The sequence below is a fragment of the Lontra canadensis genome, unplaced genomic scaffold, assembly GCF_010015895.1.
Source record: "Lontra canadensis isolate GAN:19392208 unplaced genomic scaffold, GSC_riverotter_1.0 scaffold20, whole genome shotgun sequence".
Taxonomy (NCBI): domain Eukaryota; kingdom Metazoa; phylum Chordata; class Mammalia; order Carnivora; family Mustelidae; genus Lontra; species Lontra canadensis.
The window spans coordinates 10586431-10614079 of record NW_022631014.1 but is presented as its reverse complement, the minus strand read 5'-3'; the positions used below and the strand labels follow the sequence as shown (position 1 = coordinate 10614079).

General features: G+C 33.9%; 1 protein-coding gene across 1 annotated transcript in view; it reads right to left on the bottom strand.

The window, feature by feature from the left end:
- Positions 1-27649, bottom strand: part of ZCWPW2 (zinc finger CW-type and PWWP domain containing 2) — a 93273-nt gene that overhangs the window by 40407 nt on the left and 25217 nt on the right. Inside the window, exons 3-4 of the mRNA XM_032861012.1 lie at positions 27354-27513; positions 5556-5670 (exon numbers count right to left, since the gene is read on the bottom strand). Of these exons, the coding sequence (XP_032716903.1) occupies positions 5556-5670; positions 27354-27513 (275 nt within the window). The remainder of the gene's footprint in view (positions 1-5555; positions 5671-27353; positions 27514-27649) is intronic.

Below are 27649 nucleotides of genomic sequence, written 5' to 3'. Positions count from 1 at the left end.
ACTGAATATAATCTACATCTATAGACTACTTAATCCAGCAACAGCAGAATATACATTCTTCTCATGCTCACTTGGAACATTCGCCAAGACAGACTATGTTCTGGGCCATAAAGTATACCTTAACTCATTTTTAAAAGTAGATAACATACAATAGTCTGCTCTCAGACCACAGTAGAATTAAACTAGAACAGAAAAATTGAAAGATAACTAGAAAATCCCAAATACTAGGAGATTAAACAATGCATTCCTAAATAACATATAGATCAAAGAAGAATCTTGAGAGAAATTTAAAAATATTTTGAACTAAATGAAAACGAAAATAGAGTCTATCAAAATTTGCAAGACGCAGTGAAAGCAGTATTTAGAGGGGAATTTATAGCATTAAAATGCAAATATTATGAAAGAACAAAGACCTAAAATCAATAAGATGAACTTCCACCTTAGGAAACTAGAAAAAGAAAAGCAAGTTAAATATGAATTAAACAAAAGAAATAAACACTAGAGCAGAAATCAATAAAAGAAAAAATAGGAAATTAATGGAGGAAATAAAACCAAAAACTGTTTCTTTAAAAAGATCAATAAAATCTAGACTCTAGCCAGTCTAACTAAGGAAAAAAGAGAGAAAACATAAATTACTAATATCAAAAATGAAACTAAGGGCATCATTACAGATCCCAAGATATTAAAAGGATAATAAAGAAATGCTGTAAATAACTCTATGTCCACAAATCTGATAACCTAGATGAAATGGACCAATTCCTTAAAAGACACAATTTCCCAAAAGTGACACAAGAATAAATAATCTGTATCTTTTTATAAAATTAAATTAACATAATAACCTTCCAAAACAGAAAGCACCAAGCACAGATGGGTTCATTGGTGATTTCTTCCAACCATTTAAGAAACAAATTATATCAATTCTCTATAAACTCTTCCAGAAGATAGAGGCAAAGGGAATACTGCCTAATGCACTCACGGAAGCCAATATACCAAAACCAAATAAAGACATTACTAGAAAACTACAGATTGATTTCTCTCATGAACGTAGATGCAAAAATCCTCAATAAAATATTACAAATCAAATACAATGTATAAAAAGAATTAGACACCACAAACAAGTGAGGTTTATTTGAGGTATACAAGGCTGATTCAATATTCAAAATCAATTAATGTAATCTGTGACATCAACAGGTTAAAAAAGTAAAGTCACATGATTTGATCAATAAATGCAGGTAAAGCACTTGACAAAATCCAACACCTATTCATGATAAAAACTCTCAGCAAGCCAGGAATAAAGGGAAATTTCCTCAATTTGATAAGGAGAATCTATAAAAATCCTACAGCTAGCATCATACTTAATGGTGAGAAACTCAAAGCTTTTCCACTAAGATTAAGAATAAGTCAAAGATCTTCTCACCTCACCACTCTTTTCAATATTGTACTGAAACTCCTAGCTAATGCAATACGAGAAAAAAAAGGAAATAAAAGGTATAGACGAGAAGAAATAAAACTGCCTTTCTTAGTAGATGACACGATCATCCATGTAGAAAATCCAAAAGAGAATAATAAAAAAAAAATACTCCTGGAACAAATAAGTGATAATAGCAAGATTGCAGGGCACAAGGTTAACAAACAAAAGTCAATCACTTCCCTATTTACCAAACTGAGAAAGCAGGATTTGAAATTAAAGACACATTACCATTTACACTAGTGCCCGCCCCCCCAAAGTGGAATATTTAGGCAAAATTTAACAAAATATGGACAAGATGATATGAGGAAAACTACAACACTCTGATGAACAAAATCAAAGAACTAAACAAATTTGGGTATATTCTATATTTATAGATGGGAAGATTCAGTATTGTCAAGATGTCAGTTCTTTCCAACTTGATCTAAAGATTCAGTGTAATCTCAATGAAAATCCCAACAAGTTATTTTGTGGATATCAACAAACTCAATCTAAAGTGGGGGAGGGTATGTGCTATTGTGAGTGCTATGAATTGTGTAAGACTGATGATTCATTGACCTGTACATTATGTGTTAATTAAAAAAATAAAAAATAAAGAAATAAAGTTCACATGAAGGGACAAAGATCCAGAATAGCCAACACAATACTGAAGGACAAAGTCAGAGGACTTGGCCCTACCTGACTTTAAGACTTACTCTAAAGCTACAATAATCATTGCAATGTAATATTGGGAAAAGAATTTTAAAAACCCAGATCAATGGAACAGAATAGAGAGCTCAAAAACAGATTGAACAACTAGATATCTACATGTCAAAAAACTTAATCTAGATAAGACCTTATACCTTTCACAAAAATTAACTCAAAATCACATATCTAAATGAAAAATGTAAAACTATAAAACTCCTAGCAGGCAACATAGGAGAAAATGTAGATGACCTGAGGTATGCAGATGACTTCAGATATAACATCAAAGGCAAGATCCCCGAAAGAAATAATTAATAAGCTGGATTCCATTAAAATTAAAATTTCCACTCTGCAAAGAACACTATCAAGTGAATGAGAAGATAATCCAGAGTGGAAAAAAGTATTTACAAAATATCTGACAAAGGACTGTTAGCCGAAATATACAAAGAACTTTTTTTTTTTTTTTTTTTTGCTTCTCTCTATTCATTTTTTTTTTTTTTTTTTTTTTTCCCCCCCCAGATTTAAGTTCTACTTGGCTAACACACAGTGCAATATTGATTTCAGGAGTAGAATTCAGTGATTCTTCACTTACATACAACACCTAGTGCTCATCAGAACAAGTGCCCTCCTTAATCCCATGCCCCACCCACCTCCCTCCATCAACCCTCAGTTTGTTCTCTATCATTAAGAGTCTCTTATGGTGACTGTGGACACCAAGAAACAAACTGAGGATTTTAGAGGGGAGGTGGGTGAGGGGATGGGTTGGCCTGGCTATGGGTATTAAGGAGGGCACGTATTGCATGGAGCACTGGGTGTTAATAAGTAAACAATGAACCTTAGAACACTATATCAAAAACTAATGACATACTATATGGTGACTAACATAACATTGAAAAAAAAAAAGAAATTACAATGTTCAAAAAAAAGTCTCTTATGGTTTGTTTCCCTTCCTCTCTCTTTCTCCCCCCACCATATAGTCATCTGTTTTGTTTCTTTAATTCCACATATGACTGAGATCACATGGTATTTGTCTTTTTCTGACTGACTTATTTCGCTTAGCATAACATACTCTAGTTCCATCCACATCAAAGCAAGTGATAAGATTTCATTCTTTTTGATGGCTGAGTAATATTCCATTGTAGATCTATATACCACATCGGCTTGTTCCATTTATTAGTCAATGGACATTTGGGCTCTTTTCATAGTTTGGCTATTGTTGATAATGCTGCTGTAAGTATACAAAGAATTCTTAAAACTCAACAATAAAAAAATAAGCAACTGAATTAAAAAGCAGGCAATAAACAAATACCTCACCAAAGAAGATTTATAGACGGCAAATAAGCATATGAAAGGATGTTCATCATCATGTCATTAGAAAATGGCAAATGAAAACATCGATGAGGTACCACCGCAGACTCCATGGAATGGCCAAAATCCAGAATACTGAAAACACCAAATGTTGGCAACTATGTGGAACATGAATTATCATTCATTTCTGGTGGGAATGAAAAAATGATGCAGCTACTTTGGAAGATAGTTTGGCAGTTTCTCATGAAACTAAACACCATATGAAATGGGTCTATATTTTTTACATATAACTTACTGACCTTGAAGATTTCAACAATGAAAGAGCTACATCAAATATAATAGCATGCCAATTTCTGTAGGGTAGGAAGAATTTAGCCATGAAATTACTAGTCATTATTTCTGGGTTGGAAGAAGACATTTTGGGTTAAAGAAGTCCTCAAAGTAGCTGGGGTAAAATAGGTTGTTTGTCTCTAAGATCTTTGTAAAATATCTAAATAATGGCTAATTACCTCTCAAAATAACTTTGAAACAAAGTAAGAAGCTGAATATGTACTAGAGTTTACCCTGGAAACTAAGCAAGGACTATAGTGTCTATTTTGGAGATAGTAAAGAATAAGAAGTGAGTGAGCCTATTATGGCAAAGGCTGAATTCCTGGAAGTGTCTTCATGCCCTTCCATTCTGGCTTCTTCAGGGATAAGAATCAAGTCTTTAGGCATAGAACTGTCTATAATCAGACTGAATTACATCAAATTCTGCATGCAAAAATCATCAGATTTTCAACAAGAAAATGGGTCTGCTGCAAAACCAATGAGAAATAACCCCCCTCCATATTCTCTAGACAAGCAAGAATATCAAAGGACCCAGACATAAATATGCTAGCACATACAACAACAAAGACATAGTTCCATATTTATTGAGTGTGTCTACTGCTAATGTGAAATGGTTACAATAAACTTTAAAAAATAAGACTATATTACTTCAAGATATTCATATTAAAAACTAAAAAAATTAGTATTTCAAAGTTTATTTTGGTTATACAAGAAAAATGTATACTCTGTGTAAATAATAAAATTGTATGCGTGACAATACAGTGAGTTCAACCTTTACTTATAATAAACTAAGACATATTTTCAGCACAAGGAATAAAATCACATTTATGGTAATAAATGTCTCTTTTCTCAGTTTCAGAGTAAACCAGAGTAATGGGCTTGTCATTCTTTTCCACTATGTTTAAATCTACTTATTTCTTTTAAAATCTAAACTTAGGTAGCTAAGTTAATATTTAAATTTTTCCCAAATAAAATGTTCTCACATCTAAGTTTTAAAAAACATATATTAAATTCCAAAAAGAAAAAAATGTCATGCTTACTTTAAAATTCAGTCAGTGCTAAAATGATAGATCTTCCCATAATCTACTTTAGAACTTAAGATGATAATTATTATCACTAAGAACATATTTAAGTTTATTCAAAATCATCATTTTTTCTGTGACAGTTATATTGAGTTAAAAGTGTGTCCTACCTACTATAATTCCTATGATGAATCCATTTAAAAAGCTATGTACAAACCATAATATTTATGATTCAAGAGAACTTTCTCTGAAAATGACTTGAAATCTTATATTTTTTCACCTCATTAAAAAAGTTGAAGATTGTTTTTATCTCTGCCTTGAATTTCTTTAAAAACAAAAACATTTTGAAAAACACTTTGTTCTGAAAGAATGCAGCGTATGCAAGTGAAAGTTTCACCCCAGAAATACGTTTTAAGGCCACAGCTTCTAATTTTGAAATATATACTTTGAAATACACAAGAGAACTTATGTAGATAGTTGAAGGGTAAAGAAGATGATAGAAGTGCTAATGAAAACTCTTGCATTTAAATAGAATGTATGTTTAGTCGCTGAAAACAGTTTCAAAGGGCAAAATACATACTATTAATCCATACAAAAATTTTTTTTCAGGGGACAAAGATATATTATATCCCCATGGAGAGAAAGAGAGATTTTTTTTTTAAAACGTGCAAATATATTTTGGAAAGTGTGCATCTGAATAAATCCTCATGTTGGGGTGGTAAAGAATAAAAAAGCTCATATACCCTGTTTGGATAGGTGGCACATTTCCAGTCTTTGCTCAAAGGAATATCCATAGAGGAGGCGGGCTTCTTGTAGTGCACTTTTATACCATTTCTTTTTTTTCTTACATTTTTCTGGCTAAAGAAACACAGAAAAATAGTGAGACTCATTTCTAAACATATTATTTTGTTTTAATATCTACTTGATTTAGCTGTTGAGCTGGAACTAATCTGATTGAAGCATTATACCATATATTACTTAGACTTTTATATAGGATTATTATTATTTTAGAGTATACCAAGGTTGGGGAAATCTTGTACATTAAAAGTCAAAGGGTCAGATTCTTGATTCACTAAGATAATATTTTAATATGATTCATTTCACACTTTAAAAAGTCACAAAAAGACCACCAATGTAACAAAGTAGTCAGTATTAATACATCTTATTAGAATAACTTGATTCTCTTTTAAGAGCAATGATCCTGAAGTGGTATAAAATGAAAAGCCAGGCTTCTTATTGTCAGAAAGTTAATTCTATTCACATCCAGCTTTTGTGTTATGACAGGCAGGTGAAATATTCATACAAGTTCCTTAAACATTTGCCCCAATTTCTTCATCTGTAAAATGTGGATAACAGTATATTCATCATAAAGTTTCATAAGTATTAAGTGAAATAAAAGATGGCAGTTTTCTGGCCTATTAAGCACACAATAAATACTATTCTACTTGAATTCAGTACTTTTTCTACATATAAAGTAATTTAAAAAATATTTTGAAAACAGAAACAAGAGTAAAAAAGTCTCTATGCTAAAAATGACTAAAAAAATTATGTGGTCCAATAATTTTTCCAATGTTATTTTAGAATATGCCTAAAGAGATTTTTTTTTAAATTTTTAAGTAATCTCTATGCCCAGCCTGGGGCTTGAACTTACAACCCAAGATCAAGAGCTGCATGCTCTACTGACTGAGCCAACCAGGCACCCAGAATTTGCCTGAAAAATTTTTTATAATGTTTTTATAAATATTACAATTTATAAAATGCTATACCACCATTTTCTTTTTGGAAACTGTACCATCAAAAAGAATACAGGTTTTTATTGCATAATTCCATATTTACCACTTGCATATAATGATCAGATATGTAATTCACTTTATACAGAAATGTAAATCTATGTAACACCTTATTTAGTTCATTCAGAGAATGAAACCATCTACATATTTAAAGCTCTTTTCAAATTCCACCTTATTCCTAGAATTCCCAAATTAATATAAGCCATCTGTTCCATTACACTTAATATTTTCTTTTAATCATTTACTACATTCTGACTTGTATTATAGTTATTTGTATTCATAACTGCCCCCACCCATAAAATGAAAGGTCCTGAAGACAGAGGCAATAAACAGCATTTCATCTTCGTGTCCTCAACAGTACCCATTTGTCGAATCTCATTGTGTATAATGTAAGCAATCAGAAAGTGGTTGTTAAATTGCATGTTGTTCTGGACACTGATTTGATATAAAAGCCATCAAACAATATAATCAAACAAAAATCTATTATTTTAAATCTACTTTTGTGCACAGAATATTTACATTTTATTCATTAATAGAAAAAGAGATGAAAATATAGGTAGATACAATTCAAAAAAAAATTAGAAACTATAAACTAAGAATATCTAAGCTAGTGTCTGCAAATCTAAGGTCTTCCTACAACTCAAATGTTATAATGATGCTAAATAAAAAATTAGTGAAAAATAGCCTAGAAGCTGATATGGCACTAAATGACTGACGTTAAGGAAATTTCTTGAGAAAAACCAATACTGTACACAGCTAAAGTAAACTTTGGTGAGTTTGGGGAACTAAACACTTTCTTAAAAATCTGTGTTGGAGATTCTTTGAGAATTTATCAGTAAATATGTGCCATCTAGTGGTGATACAACTAAACATCTTCAAAGAAAAAAAAATTAAGACTATTTATAAAGAATTTTGAATTCCAGAATTAGGCTTAGCTATGCATTATATTTTACAACTAAAGAAATGATAGGTGCATATCCTAAAGTGTAGACTGTGCCTCCCTACCCATTCCTGGTAATGTTTCTCCCACAGGTGCCCATTATTACCAATTTCTTTCATAGTCTTTCAGAGATATCGTATGCATCTACAAGCATATCATTTATATAAATATAGCTCATTTTACAGAGTGTTGTGAATAGTTATATATACTTTTGAGTTTTTCAATTTGTCTTGCAGATCACTTCATTTATTGATTGATTCAACATATTCTAAATCCTTGGGACCTATCATTGAAGAAAATGGATAAAGCTGACATTTATTCTAGGCACTGAAACAGACAACCTATAATAAGCATAACAAATCAATAAAGCTTACAGTATGCTGTAAGAAGTTATAAATTCTATGTAATAAATAAAAGTTAAGGCAATAAAGTAGTCAGGGTAACTCTCATTGGAAAGGTGACACTGAGCAAAGACAGGAAAGAAGTCAGGGAGTTAGCCACATCAATATTCCAAGAAAGAGTACTCCAAGCAGAGGAAAAAAATACTCTAAGGTGGGAGAATACAAGTGTATTCAAAAAGCTTTGAGGAAGCCAAGCTGGCTGACACTAAATGAAGAAGGAGAGTGACAGGAAATGAGGTCACAAAATTAACAGGGGTCAGATCATGGAGGTTCTTTCAGGCCACTGTAGGGAATTTGTCTTTCATTCTAAATAAAATGGGAGCCTCATTCCACAGTTCTGAGCTTGAATAACATTTGATTTGATTCAATTTTTTTTTTTTTAAGCTTTAAAGTTTTGGCTTTTTTTTTTTTTTTTGAAGATTTTATTTATTTATTTGACAGACAGAGATCACAGGTAGGCAGGGAGGCCAGCAGAGAGAGAGGAAGGGAAGCAGGCTCCCTGCTGAGCAGAGAGCTCGATGCGGGGCTCGATCCCAAGACGCTGGGATCAGGACCTGAATTGAAGGCAGAGGTTTAACCCACTGAGCCACCCAGGTGCCCCTGATTCAATGTTTTAAAACAATCTCTGATTGTTTTGACCAGAATAGACAATACAGGGGCACATAAGATATAAGACGACCAGCTACTGCAATAATCCAGGCAAGAAACGAAGGTGGTGTAGACCAGGGTAGTGGCAGCCGCCGTGGTGAAAAGTGGTAGGATTCTGTACATAATTTGAAGGTAGAGCAAAAGGAATTTTTGTCCAGCTGGAAACTGGTTGTAAGGGAAAGAGAAGATGACTCTTAAGGCTTTTGGACTGAGCTAGTAGAAGGATGAAATTTGCTGTCTATTGAGAAGAAAGTTATCAAGAGTTCAGATATATTGAGTATAAGATATCTATTGCCACATCCAAGTGGAGATCCCAAGAGGAGGGTGGTAAGGGAATTCAGCAAAGAGAACAGAACTGTAGATAAAATTTAGGAATTGTTCACATGCATGTGGTATTTAAAGCCAAGGAACTGGAAGAGATAACCAAAGGAATGAGGAAATAATATGTATGTATATCCACATATATGCTATGTATATATCATTATTTATTTGACAAATGTCCTAATAATGAACATTTTAGGGTATTTCTAATACCATGCAATTTGAAACAATGCTGTAATAAAAAAATTTGTCCATAGGTCACTTTGCCCATGTGAAAGTGTACTGAAGAATAACTTCCTAGATGTTGAATTACTAGGTTTGAAGTATGTCTATTTTAAATTTTGGAAGTAACTGTGAATTCACTCTTGAATGAGGTGCTCACAATTTTTAATACCATAAACAGTATGTTTCCTCACATCCTGGAGAACACTTCTGTTACCAAACTTTTAGATCTCTGTCAATATTTTAAGGGATATATGGTATTTCTTTTTTTATTATCATTTTCATTTCTTAAATTTCATAAGTATGAGAAATTTTAAATACTTTTGCCGTTTGAGATATAATTGACATATAACTGTAAATTTAAGAGCACAACATGATTGGATACGTGTATATCTTATAAAATCATTACCACAAATAGGGTTAGCTCTTACCTTCATAAACTCACATAACTTTTGTGAGTGTGTATGTAGTAAGAACACTTAAGATCTACTTTTTTTTAGCAAGTCTATAATATAGTATTATTAACTTTAGTCTCCATGCTGTACATTCGATCCTGGAACTTATCCATCAATTTTTCACATTTTTAAAAGTCACTTTATTTTCTACAGAATGATTGTTCAAGTCTTGTGTTCATATTATATTGGTCTTTATCTTAATGGTTTGTAAGAGATTTTTATAAATTAAAAAACTAATGCTTTGTTACATGTATTGTAAATATCTTCTCCTGTTGACAATTTATCTTTTAGATATTTGTATTGTCATTTTTGTTCATTTAAATCTTTCATCCTTCCAACAGTAATTTGAGTGCAAGGTATGAGGTATACTTCTTTATTTTTTTCCCAAGTAGCTAGCCATTTGTATTCACAGAATTTATTAAATAATAAACTTTAATGATTTGAATATAACCTTACCCACCAGCTATATTTCCAAGAATTCTGGAGTCTGTTTTTGGACCTTATATTGTTCTGTTTGTCTGTTGAATCACTTTTAGTACCAAACTACTTAATTACTAGAGTTTTATTTTAATTTTACATTTTATAGGCCTAACTCACTCTTCTATATTTAATTTTCCTGTATATTTTAGTACTCATCTTAAGTTCTTTTTAAAAATTGAGATTGCTTTAAAATTAATTTAGGGAAAATTGATATCTTTCCGTATTTAATTTTCTAAACCAAGATGAGGATTTTATCTTTCCATTTACTTAGGTTTTATTTTCTGTCTCTTAGCAAAGTTTTATTTATACAGCTCTTACATATGCTTCTTAAGCTTATTCCAGTGTATCAGGTATGTTTTGTTGCTATTATAAATGGGGACTTTTAATCCCCTTATATTTTCACACTGATTACTCTGTACAGTAATTTTATAACTGCCACATAATTGAATTTTCTTACTGCTTATAATGGTTTTTTATTTGAGTTCCATGGGTTTTCCAGGTAAACAATCATCTACTAATAAAGGTAACTTCGCTCTTTTTCTTTCCTGTATGTGCACTTTTGCTTCTTTCTTTAGCTAACTGTATTAGCCAATTATACCAAGACAATTACATAATAATAGTAATCTTATATACTTTTGAAAACCCAAATTTCCTACCTGAACAAGCAATGTCTTCTCTAATTAAAATAAAACTTTCAATTGAATGAGTTTGCATATTTTTCAAGACATGCTGAAGTGATTCACAGTTACGTAAATGGAATCCTTCTGCAGAAGCTACCCAAAAAAATGGTTATTGGTAATCATCTTCATAAACTAAGCTGTTTAAGACATTATCATAATCTTTCAACTGGAATATGCTAAGGAAAGGCTTCTAGATTGACAAGAAAGAAATAAAGACTTAGCATTTCACCAAATATAACACATTTATTCCATATACTAATTATTAGGGCAAAGTTTGTAAAGGATGAATGAACATCATGCTTGAATGAATTATAGTAATAACATTGTGATTAGGTCGAATTTTAAAATACTATAGTATTTAATGAGATAAATGTTCAACTTGAAGGTTTACATTTTGGACAAAATTCGGCAAAGGAAACAATGCTGTCTTGAATAAGTCCAAACTAAGGCAAAAACTATTGTTCCCCGCCCCCAACCTTTTCTTAAGAAATAAAAATTTGCTTTTAATAAAATTACCTTTTAAAGGCATGAAAACTTTTACATTTACCATTTCAGCCAAAAGTCAAGTAAGATAATTAACTTTAGATTTAACAAAGAATTGTTCAAAACCAAATGGGCACTGAAAATAGGATTCAAACTCCAGCAGAAAATAACTGCCATTCAAACTCACTCTATCGACTGGAATCTAGAGGTCTTAACCCTTGCCTGAAATCTACTGCAGCTCTTGTGACTTTTCTGATAACCAGTAATAAAATGTCCCAGAATTATTTAGTCCCCTGAATTTCAAAAACTAAAATGTCTACTCGCATGTTAAGAGATAAAATTCTACACTCCAGTTTAAGTTAGAGCTTCTGTTCTCCACAAGCTAGGAGCATACTCAGGCAGAAGTGGTCTTCCTTTCCCTCCATGTGCTTCTCTGTCTCTCCCCATATCTTCTGGGTTCTCTGGGATTGAAAAGATTGGTGTGGAGAATGGCAAAGAAATTGCAAAAGAAAAAAAAAAAAGTTTTTGACTGCTACCACAACAATTTGGGGTTGGTGCTTTCTGGTTTTAAAGTGTTTTTTATTATGGGGTGCCTTGTGGGTTTTTGGAGAACATTTTCACCAACTAGGAACAACTCCCCTAATAGAGGAGGTCTTTTTTTTAGCTGGTTGCTTTTAATCCCCCACCCTATTATCATTTTTCTGCATTGTTCTGCCTAGACTGCCAAGGAGCAGAGAGCCATCTTGGTGGTGGAACCCTTCTATGACCCCGATTCTTTTTCCCACATTGTCTATGTCATCGATACCCCAAACCATGGGAATGCTGACCATTCTCAGTGTCGCTAGCTCTTTTCACTCTGCTGCCAGACCTGATACCAGATATTCTCACTCTGTAGATTCTTTAGAGGAAAGCTGGCTGCCAGTATGCTGTGTTGCTCAAGCTCCAGAGTACACACATTGAGCTCTCAAAAAATCCCTCATACAGGAAAATTAACATCTTTCCCTTTCCCAAGATGGAGCATGAAGTGGTGCAGGGAAAATGTCACAGAATATCATTATTTTCTCCAAAGAAATTTCTGTATGTTGGACCTTTTATATCCTTGCATAAATTGGACGAAGGGCTGCCGAGTCAGTTTTGGCCCCTCCTTTGCAACATGTAAATAATTATTTGTCTTCACCTTTTACAGTCTTAAAGACGTGTCTTTCACTAAAACCTGGACATATCTAATAATGATAGAACTTTCAAATTATCTCCTACTCCAAAACAAAACAAAACAAAACATAGACAAGTTTTCAAATATACTTAAGAAGAAAGTTTTAAAGGCAGCTCTTCAGCAAATTTTCAAGGTGCTACAAGCTTATAAAGTCAAGGATAAAAATCAATGACTTCACAAGAAATCACAGAAAGAGCTGGACATCTTCAAATTCAAGTAAATTCTATGATCCCAAGAAGGAATAATACCATGCCCTTTGTTATGTTTATAATACTCTGGCAACTTGAGTTTTCTCAGTTTATTAAATTTAGGGTAGAGTGGGAAATAAGTAATCATCATAGAAAAAGAAAAATAAGTAATCATCATAGAAAGAGAAGGAAGACAGTCTAAAAATTTGTGTGAATTTATGAATGTAAATAAGATGATTCTTGATAGATGCATTCTTGGTAGATGAATAAGCATGTAAATATTTGGAGTAAAGATGAGGTTTGAGACTACTAACAGATGGTTAAAGAGGGAGGATAGTACCCTATGTTTGAGAAAATTCTTAGCTGTGTCCAAAATTGAAAAGTTTGTAAACTACTGTCCTATATGATCTTGTTTCAATTTGAGTTGAAATTTGGCTGACTGAAAGGACTAAGTATCATTTTTACATTTCCCAGGATTTGAGGAAGAAATTGAATGTCCCATTTTATTGAATAATGTTTGTGCTATTACCACACACTAACATGGAGTGGTAAAGTCAAGGAAAATAATACATGTGTTTATCCACCCAGTAAGGCCAGAGGAACGAAATCTGCAATCCATCAGAAATTCATAACTTTTGTTGCTTCATATTTTAAGATTGTTTCTTCACCTCAGAGTTAATCAAGATACAATACCCTTAGTTGTAGCAGGATAATTTTTTTTTTTTTTTTTAGATTTTATTTATTTATTTGACAGAGAGAGAGAGATCACAAGCAGGCACAGAGGCGGGGCGGGGGGCGCGGGGAGCAGGCTCCCTGCTGAGCAGAGAGCCTGATGCGGGGCTCAATCCCAGGACCCTGAGATTATGACCTGGGTCGAAGGCAGAGGCTTAACCCACTGAACCACCCAGGTGCCCCTAAATCTTATGCTTCAAACTCAAATGTGTAAGCAGTGTCCCATTACTGATTTCTGCTAAATAAAATACAATGTAACAGCCTGCATCCAACAAGGATAGGAAAATTGATTTCAGTCATTTACGGGCTCACCTCTTACTTTGCCTAGGTTCATATAAATTAAAATGAAATTAACAAGGCCTGTGAAGACAGATCATTACTCTACAACCCATAGTGGTTACATGAATAGCAACATCTTTGTTCCAGTCCCTTGAAGTCAGGCAGTCTAAAGCTTATGGGCCACACCTAGACAAAAGAAGTTTTTTGGAAGTTGGGAACCTTAATGGCATGAGTTCAACCTCCCTGGGTGAACCCTGGTGCTATTCTTTTCTGAGGAACTGCCACTTGTTAGGGCACTGACAGACTTTTGAACTCTTCCAAGTCTAAAAGGATCTCTTCCCTGCTCAGCTGCTCAGCGGCTCCTGCCTGTCCCTCTCAGAGGCACTGACTTCTCTGTTCCCAGTCCACCCTTCTCACCCTCGGGGAACTCAGGTGGGGAAGACAGGCAAGCTCTGCTTTTGACCTTCACAAGAGAAAACTCCCCTGACACATGGGAACATAAGGGGCCTAACTACTTTTTGGAACAAACGAAAGGGGAAAATACCATCAAAATAAATATCATCAACCAACCACTGGTGTTTGGTGGGCTGGGGACAAGCATTTCTTGGTTAAGGGACTTTGAATATTAGAATAGATAGGTAGGTGATAGTCTTTCCTCCTCTCCCCTTGGCACCTTACTTCCTTTTTCCACCTATGATTTTTCCTTAATTTTCCCCCAGAGTACTCCTTGACAACTAATATACCTTATATCTTTGTTATTATTTGTTTGTTTACTATGGGTCTTAACCTACTAATTTAAGTCTTATGAGAGCATTTGAATTTTATTTGTTTTGTGCACATCTGAGCCTAGAAGAGTTGTAAATAATAGAAGCTCAGTAAATATTTATTACTATATATAGACATCTTTTTGTTCAGGGTGGCACTAACAAAATCCAGTCAGAAAACTGGAGATGAAAATGAAAGCTACTGCATTTTTAATCCTGAATTATGTGATTAACCCTTGAAGAGTAAAAGAAAAATTTATAAGGATGAGGAGTATTGGACATTATGATATGGTAATACTACTTCTAAGATAACATAGAACTTTTCAGTTCTTGTAGAGAAATCAGATCTATAAAATACTTCATGGGCCACTGATTTGTTCCATGATATTAGTAACTATATTTTTTCTTAGAAAAAAAAAAGTGCATCTAATTTCAAGTACTTTAAATACTATGTAAAAAATAGTACCTAATTTTGAAGCTAGAGTAATTCAATCAAATGCTTTTTTATGTAACCTATTTGGGAGATGGAAGAGCCTCACTACAGTTCTGTAGGTACAATAGCAGTATCTATAATCCAAAATTATCATTTTGGTTACATTGGTATTAAAGTTAACTGTAAAAAAGTACTTAAAATTTAGAAAATTTATCTTTTAGAACACAATGTTGAACATATATTAAAGATCTGAAAAACCAGAATCATAGGTACTTAGCTTGCTTTACTGAGCTTCATAAATTCATAGAAATGACTTCAAATATTGACCATTACTTTATTTCTTACATAATATGCCATTAGAAACACGAGACTATAATTCATAGATTTCATAATCTAAAAATATATGAAAGAATTTTCCTTTGAAATGCATCTCTACTGAATGTTTGAGGTACTCTGCCTGGTGATTTACGTTAATTGTTGCTATTTATACATTCAGACTTGCCGTGTAGGTTGCTGACTCTAACCATGCATTGCCCTGATGCATCGTTCTATTTACTATCACACCAAAGCTATCGCTCTTCTCCTCTCTTAGGCAGATTGTTTTCACTTAAAGCAATTCAGTAGAAAGTTAATCACAGGATATCTTGTCCTCCTTAAATTGCATTTCTGCAACAGCAACCAGTAATCTAGACAGTAAGAACATTCCCGTTCCTTTGATGCACACTAGAAGATAGTCATATCACACCCCTTTGCATCACACACTTCTTGGCTTCTTTCCTCTTACCCTTCATCTTTAACATAGACTTATATAATCTTCATATAGTCAACTCTGGATTATTTAGATAGTTTATTTCAATTATTGAACACTTGAAGGAACTATTGCTTTCAAAATCTTATTAACCTATTGTTTACTCTACGTTCCCTTTGCACATAAATAGGTATTTTGCTTACTCTAACTCAGCAGGACTTTCAGATCAAAATAACTTATGTCCACTCTCTACACTACTGTAAAGTGTGAACTACCTAAACTGACCAAAAAAAAAAAAGTTCTAGTTTTGCTTAGTCTGATCCTTTACAAGATCTCAGAGATTATAGATTATGTCTGAGAGACAATACTGAGACACTGAGAATGCAATGAGTACTAGCGGAGAAATCAGGAAGAAAGAGTAAGAAAATCTGAGTCCAATTACAGTGTGATTCCATTACTTGGCTTGAAATATTGGGAATTACCAAAACAGGAACTGAGCATTCCTTGTGAAGGTGGGTCTAGAGGGCAGAGGAGAAAGCCAAGCAGTTTAAAGTAGTCCCAGCAGAAAATCAGAAAAATCACAGGATACCAGATGATGCACTTTTTATTAACTTAGGTTTTGATATATATTTACTAAGTAATCTAAAGATCTACAACTGCTACATGCTGTGGTGGTGGTGGTGGTTTTTTTAAAGAAGTCCCAGTCTGACACTTTAGGGTGGTCTATTGTTTAGACTGACAATCTTCTGAAAACAATTTTTATATAACCAATATATCGGTCACTTAGTGTGATGGACTCAAAACCAGATTTTGAGAGGAGGAGAGAAAAAGAAGAGGGCTCCAGCGGTGACAGCAGGGAAAAAATCAATCGCCACCAAAGAAAGAAACTTTTTAAAGGGACAGGGGAGTCTAACATAATTTTGCTGAAGATTTGTCTGGCTTCATTAGCACCAGAAACTTAAATACACATATACGTTTCACACACATACACACATAACACAACATAATAAAAAATACCCATTTTCATAAATATTTTCTTTAGCAAATTCCAGTAAACATAAAAAATAAGCATTTATAGTGAGATAATCTGCTACAGACTGGTGCTTGAGATTCACTTGAGATTCACTATATATAGAGGAACTATATAGATTCACAGAACATTCCTGAATATGTAGGTTCAGGAATATATGTACTTGTATACCTATATATGCAAATATATATCAGAAATACATACATACAAATATACTTATATATGCAGATATATGTGTATATTTTTTTCCTAGTTTTATTGAGAAATAATTAACACACATCACTGTGTAAGCTTAAGGGATACAGCATGATAGTTTGTTCTGCATATATTGTGAAATGATTACCACAAAAGTTTGGCTAATATCCATTTTCTCATATAAATACAATAAAAAGAAAGGAAAGAAGAAAAAAACAAAAAAATTGTTTTCCTTACGATGATAACTCCTAGGATTTACTCCCTTAACAACTTTCCTATATATCACACAGGAGTGTTAGCGATAGTCATCATGTCATACCTTATACCCCAGTACTTAATTTACCTTATAGTGGGAAGTGTGTACCTTTTGACCACCTTCCTCCAATTCCCCTCCTCCACCCTCCACCTCTGATAACCACAAACCTGATCTCTTTTTCAATGAGTTTGTTGTCATTATTTCAATACCACATATAAGTGAGGTCATATGGTATTCATCTTTTTCTGTCTCACTTATTTCACTTAGTATAAAGCTTTCAAAGTTTATCTATGTCATCACAAATGGTAGAATTTCCTTACCTTTTTTATGAATAATAAGGAATAGTAATATTTTTAAAGAGCTCTATGATAATGAGCAATTTTAGGAACTGGCAGTAGAGCAAAACAAAACAAAACAAACAAATCCTGGCATTGAGATACCAATGTTTGTATTAATAATAACCAATTACCACAAAGGTTACAAGAGAACAGATAGTAGGTTTTAATGGTAGTCACGAAGAGGTCCTAAATCTCTGGCTAAGAATCAATACATGAAGAAGAAAGCTTTCACATCTTTGTCCAACTTTGAAAATTCTGGTTTATGGCTAATTAATCAAGTTGGCTGAATTAACAGCAGGAGATCAATAAGAAGGATATTGTGATCTTCTAGTTTATAGATGATAGCTCATTATGAATTTGGTATGCTTATAAAGATTAGAAGCAGAGAGCCCAGCATAAATTTCAAGCAGGTTGACACATAATGTAAAAACCTGGTATGTGTAATCAGAAGACCTAGGCTTGAGTCCCAGTTCTGCTGTTGTGTGTAACCTTAGGCAAGTCACTTAACCTAAGCTTCAACTTTCTTAACAATGAATGAAGACCACACGAGAGAGCGCGTGAAAAAGTACTTTGTAAACTATAAAGCTTTTTTTCAAATGTTCATTATTAATGTCATAACTGATCAGGACATAAATATTTATCATTTGGTTTATGCAATCCAAGATAATGAGATAGGAACTATTCACAGAAGGGAGGAGCTGACTGGGTACACATTTTATTTTCATAGGAGTTCTGTGAAAGAGTCTACTATTAATTTTTTAATTTACTAATTATCCAATGCTTGTGTAGTGCCAGGTGTAGGAACAGCTTTAAGCACCTCACAAACAACTTATTTTAACTTCCTAACAATCTCACGAGGCAGGTACTGTTGCTATCTTCATTTTACAAATAAGGAAATAGAGGTATTGAGTTTAGAACTTGCCCAGGCTCTTATAGTTAGCAAGTGACACAGCTGGAATTCATATACAGGCTATCAAGCTCCAGAATCCATGGGCTCAACCACTATAATATTTTATTTCACTAAAAGGCAATTCTGTAGGGGTCCCTGGGTGGCTGAGTCAGTTAGTGGTCTGCCCTTGGCTCAGGTCATGATCTCAGGGTCCTGGGATTGAGCCCTGTGGTGGGCCCTCTAATCAGTAGGGAGTCTACTTCTCCTTCTCCCTCTGCCCCTCTCTCCTCTCATGCTCTCTCTCTCAGATAGAAAAATAAAATCTTTATTAAAAAAAAGGCAATTCTGTTGCACAAAGATGGTATTATGAAGAGGTTTGCAGCTCATATCATAAGAAACAGAAAGTATCAAAAATAATAGAGAACTTCCATCTGGTACTTTCTATATCAGGTCATATTTATACTCCTTTGGAAAATTTCTTCTAGGATTATTAACTAGTCATTGAAAACTTAAATCACCATTGAACATATGGTTAAATATTCAATTTTATGTTACATGTTTTTTTCATAATTTTTAAAAAGAATAAAAAACTTGAATTTATTGTGACAATTTAAAGAATTTTACATATTCTGCTTTCAAGTTGTAGACTTTTTTTTTTTTTAAGATTCATTTATTTGAGAGAGAGAGAGCAGGAGGGAGGAGAGAGAGAGGCGGAGAGAGAGAACCCCAAGCAGACTCCCTATTGCATGTGGAGCCCAATGTGGGCCTCCATCCCAAGACCCTGAGATCATCACCTGATTGGAAATCAAGAGTCAGACACTCAACCAACTGAGCCACCCAGGTGTTCCTCAAATTGTAGACTTTTTATTTTGTAGAACTAAGTATATCATTAAGTCTGTAGGAAGAAAGCTATTGTGAACACTGCTACATAAAATGACAGGACTAGTAATGAATTATTAGTAATAAAGTATTACTAATATATTGATGAAACAGAGCACATGAAGCAAAGTGAACACTTGAGTCCATGGGTAATTTTAAGGCCTGTGTTCACCTGAAGTGTGGCTATCTCCCACTGCTCTGGCCAGGCTGTGTGTTACAGCTAGGGATATTCAACAGAACTAGGAGGATAGGTTTAAATCAGCCATGAAAATAAGCATGTGCTTATTTGTCCTGAGCCTTAAAAATGTCAGGATTGGCCTAATGGATTTTAAGCAATAGTACATAGAGTTATCAAGACCTGGACCTAAAGGAAAGTTACTTGGCTGATATTTTCTACTCCACGTTTACTTTTTTTTTTTTTTTTTATGGAATATGTGTTTATGGGAAAACAATTGCTGTATTTATTACAGACATATGCTCAGATTCTGTTTCACAAGAGAATTGTAAGAGAAGGTGGGAATTCTAGAAGGGGATGGTTAAATATGTGATACAGAATCAGTACACATTCTGGGAACTAAACAAAATGGTGAGCAAGTGGTAATTCTGAAATTTCCAAAGTTAGTTTAGTCGGTATTGTTTAGGGTTTAGGGAGAATGGGTTTTGACTGAGTCATGGACTAGTCCTGGCCTTTGGCTATAAGATACAATATAATCAATCAATATATGAGAGGGAATTAGAAAGAAATGAAAAAGGAAAGATAGTAGATCAATTGTAGGCTTTCAGCTATATGATTATGAGTTTTGGGTTTCACTCTTCACTAATGGAAGAATGTACCAAAAAGTTACTACATTATTTACTAATTTAAGAACCCTAATATAAAAGACTCATCTTAAGGCAGACTTACTCATAGGGGGATAATTCTGAAGGCAATTTAGTGAGCCTTATATTTTGGCTTAAAAATAATGTTCTGACTCTGGTTCCTTTAAGAGAAACTAAACACTTCTAGAAAATTGAGAAAGCTGTATGTTGGAATTTCTTAGAAAAGATTACTGCTGTTCCAGTGAAGAGTCAACATGAAAAACCTAGGTGATACTTAATACATTTTTCATGCATTTGATGATGGGAAAGGTAGCCACCTGTTCTATCCTTTATAAGCTGAGTATAAAGTTGGCCATATTATTTGGATTTGGACTTTTTAACTTCAGTAGAAGTTCACAGCTATCTAAATTCATAAGAGATGTAGTCGGGAGATGACAGAGGTGAATTCAAGAATTTATTTGGAGCAGCCAAGTCAGCATACATAAATGTGAGTGAATCAGAAAGCAGAATAGAGATAAGGAAAGAAACTGGTTTCATTCAGTTGCAAAGAACATGAAAGATAGTATTTCCTATTCTCCTTCCAAATTCCATCAAACAAATCCAAAGTACTCTCAAGGCATTCCTGATATTGGGAACTATTCACTCACCAAGGAGTCAGATTAAGAAGGCTCTAACTTATCTCCTGCTTTGAATAGTTCAGAGCACTTCTGTTTACATTAACCTAGAAAAGCACTGCAGCAATGGCCTCTTCAGTCATGTACTAAAGAATCAAAGCGTAAGATGATCCATTAGCTTTATTTCCTCCCATTGCTGGGACTATCATGTTGGTTGATAGAAAACACTGAAATTATATCATTTTTCACATACGATCTTAAGAGAAAAGATATTATTCATCTTATTATTCTTGGTATCTTCTTGTAGATGTGGGTTTCTAAGGAAAGGAAATAAGTAAGTTTAAAAATATACTTCAACTGTACTTCCAATGAATAACATCAACTAACGTCTATTAAGAGCCTACTATAGTGACTACACTTATTGTGGTGAGCATTAAGTAATGTATAAAATTGTCAAATCACTATGCTGTCCACCTGAAACTAATTAAAAACATTGTATGTCAGCTATACTTCAAACATAATAATTTTAAAAGAGCTTATTATATGACAAAGCAGTATGCCAAACGCTTTGCATATAGTATCTCAGTTAACCCTTACGACGTCTTTATGAGGCAGATACTATTTTAACCTCCATTTTAAAGTGAGGCATGTAGGATTCATGAAGACTAAGTAACTTGCCTGAGGTTAATTATCTGGTAAGCAGCACAGCCAATGTTCAAAACCAAAAGAGCATGGCTCTAGCGCCTGCCTTATTAACTGCTGTGACAACTTAATTTTTTCCCCCTAATATCCACTGCTATGGAAGTTTTCTTGTTTTATTTGTCACAAGTTAAGGTCACAGTTGCAGAAATATGTTCTAATTACCTTAACCTTTCTCCAGGCCCAAAACTAAAGAATGCTTAGAAAACAAGCACACAAACAAAAAAATTTAATCCAATAGTACCAAATTTACAGCAAATTTTATATCAAAAATGGCACTTGTATAATAAAAACTTACTGAGAGTTTGAGAGCTATACAATTATTTGCCAGCAGGAAATAGCATATTTATATATAGATGGTCCCCAACTTATGATGGTCTGACTTACAATTTTTTGACTTTACAATGGTGCAAAAGTGATATACATTCAGTAGAAACCATACTTCAGATTTTGAATTGGGATCTCTTCCTGCGCTAACAATATGTGGTCGATACTCTCTCAGGCAGTGGTAGTAAGCCATTGCTCCTGGTCAGCCCACAATGATGAGGGTAAATAACCCATACACTGACAACCTTTTGTAGCCATACAATTATGCTTTTTTCACTTTTGGTACAGTATTTGATTACACGCAATATTCAATGCTTTATTATCAATTAGACTTTGTATTAGAAGACTTAGCTCAATTATAGGCTAATGTAGATGCTCTGAGAACATTTAAGGCAGGCTACACTTAACTATGAGGTTGAGTAGATTACATATATTAAATGCATTTTTGACTCATGATGTGTTCAACTTACAATGAGTTTATCGGAAGGTAAGCGCATTGTAAGATGAGGAAGATATATTTAGCAAATGTAGTTTTCCACTGAGTTGGCTAAACAGATTTATATTCACTTTCACTCCATTACTCTAAGAACAAAACACTGCCTGATGATCTAGTTATAAACTAATTTGTTAATCCTTATTACACATTACATTCTTAGAATTTGGATCCTAAAGAGCAGAACACTTGCTCAAATAGATCTTAATTCAGATGCACTTGTAATGACTACTGCAAATGTAATTTGAAAATATCTAGAGTTCTGCTTCACTCTAGTCCTCCAAAGGGGAACCTCAAGGGGCAAATAAAGAGAGTATCTACCAGAGACTGCCACGATTCAACATGTATATTAGAATTATATGGTGAAAATTTTCCTCATTTTGTAGGTACAAATCTGGGAAAACATTCAACAATAAATTAGGCCACTGCATATGAATAAATAAACTGGCATGGTATAGAAAGAGAAATAATTTGGACTTTGGAGTTAGATATTTTAACTCCAATAATTATTGCATCACCTGGTAGCTGACTGACCTTGGGCTAGACAAGTGGCCTGAATCTCAGTTTCTTCTATATGTCAAATAGTGACAATGCCTTTCTTTATGGGGCTGCTCTAAGACTTTGAAAATTATATGAAAAGGATCTACCCAATTCATGGCCTAGGGGAGAGACTCACTATACTTTATCATTGCTGTTTGTAGGCTCTTTTAGCTGTTGGAGTCATCATACTGCATGCTGATGTCAGAGCCCTTTGTTGCAGGGTATTTACTAAACCAAATTTATACTCATTATATTGATCATCAGTTGGTAATTTCTACTCATATGTTTATCACTATACAGCAAAGAAACAAACTTATTTAATACATTACTGTAGTATAGCAAGTTGTATTATCACATCTATTTACAGACTTGGAAGAGTTAAGAGTAATGTGATTTCAGTCATTTGGCCAAATTCTTAAGGGTACTAAAATTTCAGAATGGTTCTTCTAAAGATATGTTACAAAGAACTGTGACATCTTCCATTCCATCATTAGTGTATCTTTTGGAATAATCCCAGGTGCTTAATACAAGGTCTATATCTTCTTCACATTGTTTACTTATTACCTGGTGGGGGGAGGGAGGTAGTTTGCTAAGAGTGGTCAATTCAGGGATCCAGTCTGAGAGAGCAGCAAATCAACACTTCAAACATTATCAGTCCCAGTGCCACAGGGAAAGACCGAAATCTGGAGGATGTTGCACTGCACACATTTGCATGCTCAAAGAGGTAATATTCATCAATTTCACACAACTCACTCGCCCCACCCCACCCCAATTATCAAATGTGCGATTCTACTTTGCAACAGGAAGGAAGAGACTTGGAAAGTTCTGGTGAACACTATCAATGACTCCTCCAATTAGGAAGCAGAACTGTAGGAGCTGCAGAGCTCAAGTTAGCAATATGGCACTGCTTCCTGGAAAATGCAGACAATTCCACAATACAATGGGTAAATGCTCAAATGATATCTGGAACCCAAAGAGATAGCTGCATACCTACAGGTATATCCTACATACAGTAGTAAGCAGACTACTAAAACATATAGCCCAAAAAATCAGTTCACATCATGAACAAAATAAACCCCTACATTTTACCACAAGAGCATCACAGCATCAGAGGTGAACTACCTACCTACTTTTCTTGGCAACATGAAAAATTAGAAAAGTGTAGGCCAAGCAATTATTGGTTGGAGTACATTTCTTATGTCCAAGAAAAATTATAATGACTCTATATAACCAATAAGATAGATGATCAACTTCAACATACTAGAAATATTAAGATCAAATTATATAGCAGCTTTACCAGCAATACCTATATATTATGCATAATGCTGAACGACAGGAGTGACCTTAAAGCTGTGTTCAGTGAAACAGATCATTACTGGGTTTGACATGTGAACGTATGGCAGTAAGCATAATCTCCAGGCAAACCTAAGTGAAAGACTAATCAAAGAAGTAGAAGGCAACAGGAAACAACAAGCCATAAACACAGTTATATTACTACACTAGTAGAGATAAAGCTGACAAAACTCTGATGCCTCAAGCTGAGAAAATTTAGTCAATGGTTCTTACTCTCTGGCCTGCACATTATATTAATCTGACAGACTTAAAATTACTGAGGCCTGGCCCTACTCCAGGAGATTCTGATTTAACTGATCCACTAGCCTAGAGCCTGCAGGCATTACCATGTTCTTGTTGGTGTTGTCATTTTGTCGTTATTTTGTAAAGCTTTCTAATGCATAGCCAGGCTCAAGAAATGCTAAACTAAGTCATGTAATCTATCAAGCTAAAAAATAAACTTGCAAGTAATGGGTTCTTCAGACAGGTATCTGCTAAATATAAAAGAACAGCATTTGTGCTAGTGGGGAAAAATTATTTTCCATGCATTAACACTTAAAAAAATAGCCATTCAGCACATGTTCACATCTATTTTCTTTAAAGGGAGATTTCACCTGTCTTTATAGCTACTGATTTTATAGTAAATGAAAAAATAAAATGTATTCATAAACTAATATAAATCACAAGTACACAACTAAATATCACATTCAACTTTTTTTCTAAAGTATATCCCAGTGTATCTATGAGAAATTTTATTGTGTAAAACCTTATCATCTGTACCAATCAATAGACAGTGACAGCTCTGTTGTGCATTCAACAATGAAATTAGTAAGTCGGTGGTCCCATAAATATATCAACAAGGGGAAAGTGACTATTCAAAAAAAAAAAAAAAAGCTTGGCAAACACAAATTAGAAGTTAAAATTTTCATAATCTAACACTAAAAAGATATTTTATTTTCTCATAAATGCATATACTATCTTTCTAGGATAACATATTTCTCTCCCACCTTAACATATATACTGTAAAATATTCATAGTCCATATGCAGCAAAAACGCTAAAAGTTAATCACCTGGTAAACTAAACTTGCACAAATTAGAGGATAAAATGATATTGAAATAAGGTATGAAGTAAGATTTAGTTGATTAAAGCAGTGAAAGTTATAAATGCCTATCATTCTTTGCTGGTTTTAGAAAAAGAGATCAGACCTGTGCAATATGCATCCCACCTCCTCTTCTAGAGGAATCTTTAAGAAAGTCCACATTGTCTACTATGCATTAATTTTTGTGTGAGTAATCTTTTTTCATGGGGGAAAGGGATGTGAACTTAATATCCAGATCAATGTACTACAGTGTAGAGAAAGCATTTGAGGATATGAGAGCCCTGGTGCAGAGAGGACCACTAGAAGATTAAATTTTGGGTAAGTCTAGGCAAGAGAACAATAGGCTGGGGTTACTACTATTTCCATCTCTCAGGTACAGTGAAATCTCAGCTGTCCCTGGATGATACATATTTTGAAATTACCCTTTTTCAATCAATTTCTCATATGCAAAATTTTTGACCATTTTTCTACCTTGGCTGGCAGTATTTCTGAGTCAACTTTCTTCCTTTCTATTTCTTGACTAGACTGGAGCAATATGGTGTCAGTGTGAGTCTTCCCTTCCGGGTAAGCAGATCCTTAGATTGGCAGAAGTGGGTAATTTGTGGTAGAAGGGAATTAACATTTCAGCCTTGAATGAAGAGACCCACAGAGAAAGGCACCCAAATTATACCAGCTCCAAGGGAGCAAGTAAAGAAAAGAAGACACAGATAAAAAGAGTAAGGGACAAAGAAAGAGCCTAGGAAAGGTACCGTGAATGACTGTAGAGGAGAGAGCCTGCCCCAGAGCTTGTAAGCACCCAGTAGGTTATTCACCTAAGAACACTTGGTTAGCTGGAGGAGTAGGGGAAGGAAGAGGGAAACAAATACTTTATTTTTTTCTGTCCTCATCCTTGCATTAGGGGGCTGCTTAATTTAAGCAGCCTTGAATTGATGGTCTTTGTAAGAATTTCTAAGTTTACTTTAATGTTTTCAGTAGGTTAAAAACTTATGGCTTCAGATGCTTGAGTTTGTCTTTGTTTTGCACCAGATTTTGCCCTTGTCCTGACACAATTCAAATCCCAAGAGAGATATCAATTGAGACAATTTAAAAATTCACTTCTGGTTTTTACTTATATTTAAATATAATTTCTTAAGAATGTCTTGCTCTTCATCATATTGTCAGATCTCTAAGATTCTAAGGTCTGCTTCATGAGAAGCTAGCAGGTTTCCTTGTTCTTTAGGAAAGGGGAAAGGGCACAGAAAGGAGAACAATTCTTGTTTTCTGTGGTTGCCAGCAGAAGCACCTAGGAACACATCCAAAATGTCAGAGCAGAGAAGGCGCCTCACATTAAGATGACTGGCTCACAACTACCATGAAATGAATTATGTATTTTATTCTGTACTTAAATATTTTTATTAGAATGGCCTTCCCTTTCAGTTGCTTTCAAGTTGGATGGGAAAAGATACTGCTTATGCCAAAGATATAGCAAAAGCCCATTTTGAAGTACCTCAAATTCACACAGGTTTAGTTGTACTGTGGATTAAAGGACGTGCCTTAAATGTACATACACTTACATCTGTATTTGAACATAGATATTTCCACTATAAAATAGAAACCATCCAAACAGCCGAAGGAACCCACATTTGACATCTATTTTTAAATCAGACTTCCAATGAAAGTATGGTTTGCAGATGAAAAGTTTCAATATTAGAATACAGACACAGATAATTGAATTGATTTATAATGACTAAACTAAACCATGGAAATAAGCCCAGTTCACCTATACTCATTAACCTGAGAGTCCAGTCTATTCATTAGTTGTAGTGTGTGATTTAAAGTTGAAAAAGTAAAAAAGATACTGAAGGAGTTAGTATAATGAAATATTCTCTTTGAAATTTGAAAATCTGGTTGTATTCCATAATTAATTTTCCCTGTGAGCTAGGCCTCCAACTTAAAGTCTTCTCAAGGGGATTTTTAAAAACTACCAAATGATAATCTTAAAATTGTTTCAAAAGGCAATTATGTAAAGTCCTCAGTTGATTTATACTTCATTGCCATTAGGAAAAGAAAATTTAAAACTACCCTACTTCCCACATTTTCTTTGAAAAAACTTGTTTAAAAATACAAATATTCAATTTTAAACAAATAGTATATACCGTTTCATTTATATAAATATAAAAATAAATAATTAGGTATCTTTTAGGCTCTAAACAAAAATGGCCATAACTAAAAACAAGTGCAAAAGAAAAAAGCTTTGATGTTATTGTACCTACCTTTAATGTGATACTATAATGTCCAACAAATGTTGCATTTATCCATGATCTTGAATGGGGATCTCCCAGGAATTCTATATGATATTGTTCAACATTGCCATCCAGGTCATAGATCACATATTTCCCTTTAAAAGGATCTGGGCAAAGTATCCCAGGCCAACTTCAAAAGAAAGTATTTTTAATTATTTCAATGCGTTAAGAAAGGCAGAAATCAATGCATCTGTTATAATCATATACCAAACTTTCTCCTTTGAATTTTAATAACTCACAAAACTTAAACATATTGACTTGCATCC